The sequence below is a fragment of the Frankliniella occidentalis genome, unplaced genomic scaffold (genome assembly GCF_000697945.3).
Source record: "Frankliniella occidentalis isolate FOCC.00 unplaced genomic scaffold, Focc_3.1 Scaffold9, whole genome shotgun sequence".
NCBI lineage: Eukaryota > Metazoa > Arthropoda > Insecta > Thysanoptera > Thripidae > Frankliniella > Frankliniella occidentalis.
Window position 1 is genome coordinate 2,696,449 of NW_026267139.1, and position 8,194 is coordinate 2,704,642.

The 8,194-nt window shown below is 51.5% G+C and overlaps 3 protein-coding genes across 36 annotated transcripts in view; 2 read left to right on the forward strand and 1 right to left on the reverse strand.

The window, feature by feature from the left end:
• The window catches only part of LOC113213625 (uncharacterized), a 243,335-nt gene that overhangs the window by 158,073 nt on the left and 77,068 nt on the right, over positions 1–8,194 (forward strand). The gene's annotated exons all lie outside the window — the stretch shown is intronic.
• Positions 3,036–5,099, forward strand: LOC113213630 (cell surface glycoprotein 1). Of its 34 annotated transcripts, none has more exons than XM_052277230.1 (5): positions 3,036–3,141; positions 3,609–4,179; positions 4,240–4,323; positions 4,384–4,407; positions 4,480–5,099. In XM_052277230.1, the coding sequence occupies exons 1-5, from the start codon at positions 3,091–3,093 to the stop codon at positions 4,902–4,904; spliced, it is 1,155 nt and encodes a 384-aa protein (XP_052133190.1). In that variant the 5' UTR covers positions 3,036–3,090; the 3' UTR covers positions 4,905–5,099. The 34 variants fall into 34 exon arrangements, with proteins under 34 accessions (XP_052133190.1, XP_052133219.1, XP_052133221.1 ...); XM_052277259.1 differs by having other exon boundaries at positions 4,252–4,275; XM_052277261.1 differs by having other exon boundaries at positions 3,609–4,131; positions 4,240–4,275.
• Positions 6,820–8,085, reverse strand: LOC113213628 (RNA-binding protein 12-like). Its single transcript, XM_026432748.2, has 2 exons — positions 7,952–8,085; positions 6,820–7,317 (listed from the first exon to the last, which is right to left on the reverse strand). The coding sequence occupies exons 1-2, from the start codon at positions 8,000–8,002 to the stop codon at positions 7,045–7,047; spliced, it is 324 nt and encodes a 107-aa protein (XP_026288533.1). The 5' UTR covers positions 8,003–8,085; the 3' UTR covers positions 6,820–7,044.

Here is an 8,194-nt window from a genome sequence, read left to right on the forward strand (position 1 = left end):
CTCTCTCTCCCTCTCTCTCCCTCTCTCTCCCTCTCTCTCTCTCTGACACTGAGTGGGGCTGTGCCAGCGCGACACTCCGCACTATAACTCACGGCCGCAAAAACCTCTCTGAGGAGCGTTGTCATGCAGTGAGCTACAGCGCGGGAGGCTTGCGGCACCCGGATGACAAAACGGGCTGGCTCGGGTAAGGGGGGGTTATGATTTTTTTTTTTACCCTACTTGTCAAGGTTTACTTCTTACTTACCGAGGGGAGCACTATTTTCATCTTGAAGGAATAGTTAATAATTCCACCCGGATTTTTTTACCCTACTTGTCAAGATTTACACTTTATTTACAGTTATTTGTGATTGTTGTTTATGTTATATTGAATGAGGGTAGTTGATAGTAACACTGTAAAAGCAGAGGTCCTGTGCCTTTACAACGGCATGAAAACTGCTTTAGGCACTCATTTTTATGGTCTTTCCGGCCCTTTATTGCCTTTTCCGGGATATATAGCAACCCTACACATGCAGTAGAACATCTTTACGTGGCTGCTGGGTGGTGCTTTATGTTCCATGATGGGGTGGCTCGGTCGTCAACTATTAGGGCCGAAAATTAAAATTGGTTTTCAAGATGAGAGTGAGGACATTATAAGGTGCTCGACGCTCCGGAAGCCTCAGACGAGATTGGCTCTGAGAGTGGCCCTGTCTGGCACTCAGGAAAAAAAACGGCTTGGAAAAACAAAACCGATGTTCCTATTATTCTTTAATATAAAGTGCTAGAAGAAAATACTTTTATGTGTTATCGTTTGGCGAGGGTAAATAACAACTATTTTGCGTTCTATCACTAACTCCGTACCCGTACCGATCCAAACATGCTCTGCGGTGACTCCGAAGCCAGCAAGGACCGGCGCACTGATACACATTCAGTGTTAGAAGTCACGGGAGTCGTGAACTCTCGGAAGTGCTCCACTAGAGAGCTGCTGCTGTGCGCTTGCACATGATCAACGACCACTTTTGTTAGACACTTCACTTCAGCCCAGGTGGTCCGGGCATGGAATCAGTTAAACAGGACAATGTTTTTTTGTTTGTTATGTTTTTTGTAAAGGATAGAACGGGGGCGTGTTTGATGATTTACGGTCTGGCCGTCAATTCACGGACCGCGTATGCAAATTGTTCGCGTAATAAATCTGCGACGCGGAGCCACGCGTCGCTCTGCTGTACGATTTTAAAGAAGGTGCTGTTAAAAAAAGTGCATCAAAGATAAAGACCGAATATCACCTGTGCTCTTGAGCAGTTTTCATATACTACACTCTCATCTCATCCGATTGTTTTCATACGCCTTGTTGTCAATAACTCCTAGCTTACCCTTACAACAACCTTTACGAGTTACTAAATATGTAATCTCCTTTTTTTCGCTCGCTTTTTTTTTCCTGCACGCGCCTAACGCGGCCGTGCGCCATTTCTTTCCGCGATTGAATGTCACACACGACTCTCTTTTAATTCCGCGGAGAGCGCGCTGCTCCGACGGCAGAGTGCTCTCTGCTCCGTCCTCCATGATTAATTGCACTGACATCTATCTACCCTTCTTTTTTTTCGCCCATTTTTTTCTTTTTTTTTTCAGGTACGCCACGACTGCGCTTTCGCGGTCCGGATGGCGGTATGGTAATGGAGGCTGCGATGTTAGTGGACCGACTGCGCGTGAGGGGCTCCCTGGCTATAGGGATGCAAATTTTACAAAACGTCATATTTATTGCCAACTTTTTCCATTTGAAAAAAAAAGGCGAGGACGATGAAAATTTTATCAATTTTTAAAAATAAATATTTCTTTTATGTGGAACAAATCATTTTGGGTTAGTAACCAAGCAGAAAATCAAATTACCTGATCATTTTATCTGCTGATATCGAAGGCAAGAGCTCCCCTGCTGTTTACTTCCTCATTCGATTTATTCCACGCATACTTACACAGTGGGACGTCGCTACAGACCCGTCTTTTCCCTGCCTTCTGCCAGACCACCGTCTGCTGTGAGTTCCCCCCCCCTCCTCTCTCTCCCTCTCTCCCCTCCTCTCTCCCTCTCTCCCCTCCTCTCTCCCTCTCCCCTTCTCTAAACTCCCACCCCTCGTCCTCGTCCATCCTCATTTTCTATCTCTCTATCTCTGCCGCAATTTCCCATTAAAATGCTAAGCAGCGTCGGTATGTAACTCGTCCCTGCATGTTCGCTGCACCCCCTCCACGAGTCCATGGGTTTTGGGACGGGAGCTCGCTCGGGCGGCGGCGGTCGACCCTCCGCCCCTCTGGCGCCAACTGCTAACCCGCCAAGCAAAGTAGTTTTAAATGTGGTTTCTGAAAAGGGCTTCGTTTCGTTTTCCTTCGAAAGTGGCAGCTTGCGTCTTGTACGCTCGCACTGTCACACGGGTAGACTTCTATTTCTGACATAGCTGCCGTGGTTGGCCTAGCTCGACACTCTGGTCGCGTTCAGTTGCTTGGTAATATAACAGAGGGGCTGTTGTTTAATCTGAGGCGTACTCTATGCAGAAGAAAAAGGTGGCCCACGAATTCGTGGTAATGTCTTGCCGAGATGTTGACGCCAATGTGACGGTTATATGACGTCAACGTGTCATCACTACTTGTGTCGGGCCGACGTCACCGCTCGCTAGAGTGACGTCTGAGCAGGTGGTTGCGGGCTGCTAAGGTGCCGACCAAACTGCGCATGTGACATCGGTGTGACGACCAGTGCTGCAGTGGACAACTGCAACATCATCCTTGCTGTGGACACTTTGCAGCACCATCCTGCTGCGGATACTTTGCAGCACCATCCTTCCGTGGACACTTTGCAGCATCATATCACAGGAGTTGAATCAGAGCTGTTTGCAGTAGGGTTTGAAATTTCAAAAAAAAAATCGGAAAATTTCTGAAAAGTTTCCGAAGATTTCCGGAAAATAACGAAAAACTTCCAATTTCACCAAAAAGTTTCCAGGGCTTCTAACTCTAGTTTGCAGTGTGTCGTGCGGTGCTGCGCCTCGCTGCGCTGCGCTTCTTGTTTGCCCACCTGCGCGTATATAAGGCGCCGCGCACCGCCCGCCGCCGGTACACCCCTCCAAGTCACTTTCGATGGAAGCCAAGCGTATCGCGCTGCTGATCGTAGGCGCCGTCCTCATTCAGGTACAGTCTCGATGCACACAAAGTAATTGTATGAAGAAAATTTAAAAAAAAACAACATGTTTTACTGTTATGAGATTTTAAAAACACCGTGCAGTTATTAAGAGTTTTCTTTTTAGTTGTTACAATTCAAAGTGTTTTTTTTTTTAAATTAATGATTGTTGCAGTTAAAAGTATCGTTTTATGGCAACGAGTTGTTACCGTGCGGTTTTTTAAAATCTTGTTAATTAAGTAGGCCTATGCAGTTTGTATTTGAAAATAGGAATGATATTTTAATTGGTTTTAGAAAGTTGAGTTTAGTTGACATTCTGGGGAGGTTGTGCTAGGCTATAATGTAGGTATCGTACTCGGGAAAATGTACTTTCGTAATCTCATACAATCGGATCAGATGCAGTGGAAAGTAACTCTCACTTACTCCCCCCACCCCTCCCCCTTTTCAAAGAAAGTTAATGCGTTGGTTGTGCCTGCAGGGCCTGGCGGCCTTCCCCACGCCCGACGATGGCGTCGAGACGGTCCTGGTGCGCGGCAAGCGCCAGACCAACACCATCCAGATGAGCCTTCACAACATCCTGCGCTCGGCGGGTATCGACACGACTGGCATTCCGGAATCGACCATCAGCATCCCCGCCACTGCCGGCAGGACCGTGATCCGCGTGCTCATCAACCCGACCACCACCACGACCACCACCACCACCACGGAGGCGCCCGCCAGCGTGGTCGTGGAGGTCATCACCAACGAGCAGCAGCAGGAGGCCACCGAGGAGCCCGAAGCCGTCACTGTCGTGGTGGACGTGGACACGGAGGCGCCCGAGACCACCACGGCCGCCCCGGCCGAGGGCACCACCATCACGATCATCATCACAGTGCCCACCACCACCGAGGCGCCCACTGAGGAACCCACCGAGGAACCCACCGAGGAACCCACTGAGGAACCCACTGAGGAACCCACTGAGGAACCCACTGAGGAACCCACTGAGGAACCCACTGAGGAGCCTACTGAGGAGCCCACCGAAGAGCCCACTGAGGAGCCCACTGAGGAGCCTACTGAGGAACCCACTGAAGAACCCACCGAGGAGCCCACTGAGGAGCCCACCGAGGAACCCACTGAGGAACCCACTGAGGAACCCACTGAGGAGCCTACTGAGGAGCCCACCGAAGAGCCCACTGAGGAGCCCACTGAGGAGCCTACTGAGGAACCCACTGAAGAACCCACCGAGGAGCCCACTGAGGAGCCCACCGAGGAACCCACTGAGGAACCCACTGAGGAACCTACTGAGGAACCCACCGAGGAGCCTACTGAGGAACCCACCGAGGAGCCCACCGAGGAGCCTACTGAGGAACCCACCGAGGAGCCCACCGAGGAACCCACCGAGGAACCCGAGGAGCCGACCGAGGCGCCCACTGAAGCGCCCGCACCGGAGCCCGAGCCCACCACTGCCCCTGGCACCACGGTGATCGTCAACCCGCCGCAGCTGCCTACCATCAACGTGAACACCAACAACGAGATCCACAACAACATCGCCCCCGCGGTGGTGCAGACGGTGCCCGTCGCCGTTGCCACTACCACCGCCGCGCCCGTCGTCGTGGTGGCCGAGGCCACCTCCAAGGGCCCCACCATCCGTATCGAGACAACGGACGAGGCCAAGGTGTCTTACGACCCCGCTACCGGAGCCACGCGCATCGAGACCAACCGGCCCGCTGGAACCGCGGGTTATGCCGGCTACGGGACCGGCATGTCCTGGGGTGGCTTGCTCCTGGGGAAATAAAATGGGACCACTCGATAAAGACAGGACTGCTGAGACGCTGAGTGTCGTTTCAGAGCTGCGAAACGTTTTTTTTATCAACACCACATGTTCTAACCCGTCTGTAAGCGTGTCAATAATACTGAGCCTTGATCGTGCCCTCCTCCCCCGCCCCTGTGTGAGCCTTTTATAACTTAGTAAATGATTGCAGCAACTGTGTTGATTTTTTTTGTTCGACCTCCCTACCTTAATGTTAGCTATTTATAAACTTGTGATAACCACTTAAATATATAAAGTTCTGAAATATTCAACGTGAAGGCGTCTAAAGGCTGCTGATATGTCGTCTCTCTTTTCCCCCTCCCTCCTTTGCGTCACCGTGCAAGGTTGCGCGTCGTGTTGTGTTATCGGCGATACTGTCTTCTATTGTGGGGTAGTAAGCAGGGTTCCCACCCACAATCGCGCGTTTTCCTTGTTTGCATTGTGCACGCTCGTTTACTGTGGCTCACGGTTCGGTGGGTCGGTGGTTGGTTACGTCCGCACATGAAACCAAAGGGATGGTGTGATGCTTCCCGCACGGCACGAGTATCACTCGCTGGCAACGGGGCATCACAGCTCGTCCAGCTCGCCCGTGGAAGTGTTTGATCAGGCAGTCCGGCCCGTTTGGACGCTGTTGTGGTTCGCACCTGCGCCGCGGTGCACCTTCGTCAGCTGGCTTTTGTTTTGCGCGGGGCGCCTCTGCCCGCCCGACATTTGCGCAAATATACACCTTGGCCACATATGTTTGTGGCGACGTGCTGCGTATCGGTATTATACCGGCCCATGGCAGCGCATGGGCCTTGAAATGTTGGATTCGTTTTTGCGTGATAACTTACTGCTATGTGTAGATGTGGCATCGTACACAACAACACCAGTGTTATTCAAGGAATGTGGCGTCCGAGGGGGCAACAACTCCGGTAATCATGTCTGCACCTGCCTGGGAATCATCAGGATAAAAAATTAATTGAAATCAACAGAAATCGCTTAAACTAAGCGGGAAGTAGAGGAACTGGTACAGATTAGTCGAAAAAATACGTTTTCTTCCACTAAAAAGCCTAAGGAATGAATATAAGCGGACGGAATCACTGGTAATCAAGAATTTCGGGAATCATGTGTAGACCTCAAAATGAAGGTAATGCCCCCTCGGTGACGTCACGTTCGTTTTAATGTGTATCGTGTCACATTCGTTGGACTGTCGTGTCTGACTCTCACTCAATTTGCGTCATTAAATTGCGTTTCTCGCCCTCATGAGAGTGAGGTGCCCCACTGCAATTGGGCGAGGTCAGGGAAAGCTTACTACTTCAGGGTGAGGGATTCGGTGCGTATGACTCAAATAGAGATGAAGCCTTATAGTCATCGCTCTGTGATAGAGCGAGGCAAAATTGTCTCACTCATTTCGAGAACGACACCTCACTCTAAGGTTTTTAGTGCACAGACGAGGTTCAGAGAAGTTAGAAGTGGGTCTGGGAAGCAACGATTGATGGTGCAAATCGCCTTTACGGTGAGGCGCCTCAGCTGACGGGAAGCTCGCCTCAGAGGTTTTGAGCAGACGAGGGCTAATGTGATTGGCTGAAAAACGTCTGAGGTGAGAGGCGGAAAGAGAGAGAGAGAGAGAGAGAGAGAGAGAGAGAGAGAGAGAGAGAGAGAGAGAGAGAGCAGGCGGCTCGCATCACGAGACTAAATCCAGCATAGTGGCTGCGACAACACAAACAAAAACAAATGGGGAAAAAAAATAGAAAATTAAATAAAACAATTTAGAATTATGGAATTAAAAACATTGCAACGGTGGAGTGTGCGGTCGCGGAGCAGATGTCAGGGTCGCGGCTCGGCAATCTCTGCCTCTCGTTAGTGCGACGCATAATCCCTGCAAATCCCCGCGTCTGATCAGAAAGGAAACACAAACTAGAGGAACGGCCGGAAAAGTTGGCCAGAGTTTATTCCGAACAATAATAACAAAAGGGGGCTTGTGTGTGGGGAGGGGGTTTGGTGAGGGGTGGGTGAACGGGTGGTGGGGGCGGCGTCACCGCCTCCAGATATCTATTATTCATCCCCTGCCAGCCGCAGCCGGAGGCGTGGCGGGGGTGGAGCGGGGGCGGCGGGGGGCAGCGGCGGGCAGCGGCGACGGTGATCAGGGCCTGGACTTGACCGAGGTGTTGAGGTGGGCGCGGTAGGCGGGCAGGAGGCTGGCTAGCGGCGGCAGCGCTGGCAGCTGCGGCAGGTCAGGCAGGCGCGGCAGCGGTGGCAGCGACAGCGAGGGCAGCTGCGGCAGCTGTGGCAGCTGGGGCAGCGCCGGGGGCCGGGCGGCGCCGAGCCTCGAGGCGGTCCTCTGCCCGAAGGCGGCGCCCGTCTCGAGCCCGTCGCGAAGCACCTGACCAGGCACGGCCAGCAAGTCCTGCTGCGCCTGAAAACCACACACATAGAAACGCGATGGTCAACTGTATAGTTCACCCTTTCGCAGGAACGGCACCGCGATACGCCGACCAACTGGACCGCGCGTGTTTCATTCATTGATGCAGTTTTACGGTTTGATTGTCAAAGAGAAACAACGTTGGGCGCTTTCACAATGAAACACCTGCCAATTTTCGGATCCCTTCTCATCATAGGTTTTATTTGCCCCACACTAAAACGTACCGCCCATCCCACTCTTTTCCAGTTGTTTGCATCATTTTGATCAAATGTCAAAGAGAAAAGTATCACTTGGAACCTCCAGTGTGTGAATTACAATTCGCACACCAATATTGGGTCTCGGGAACAGGTGTGAAATTTTCGCTGGAAAGTTTCGCCCACTTGTTCTGCACCCAGAAAACGGTTTCTTTGATTCGATGAAATTTGAGGACAACGAAACTATTGCTTCAACTCGAAGTAATTTTCGTTCACTTCAGAAGGGGAAAAATCCTTATTGGTTTCAGGAAATTCTCCTCGAACCAAAGCCAAAGTTTCCTTATCCTCAAATTTCCTGTCGAAATTTCGTGTTTGAATAATTATAAAAACAAACTATTTTCCGAGTGTAAAGTGGCTGCGCTGCTGCTTCTCACCATGACGGCGGCGAGGTGGAGGAAGACGACACACAGGGCGGCGCTGCGCATGTCGGCTGCAGTGCTGTGCCGCCCCGTGTCGCCGGCCGTTTTATATACGGCTGCACCGCTCCCTTTGAACTCGCGTCGTCCTGTTGCAGCCGCGCGCGTGTTGTCGCGTTTGTATTTTTGTTCTCTTTTTTGTGCGTTGTGTGTTTCCCCGCAGTCTAATCGCTCGGTGCTCTTTGCGGGTGGAGCGGCGTG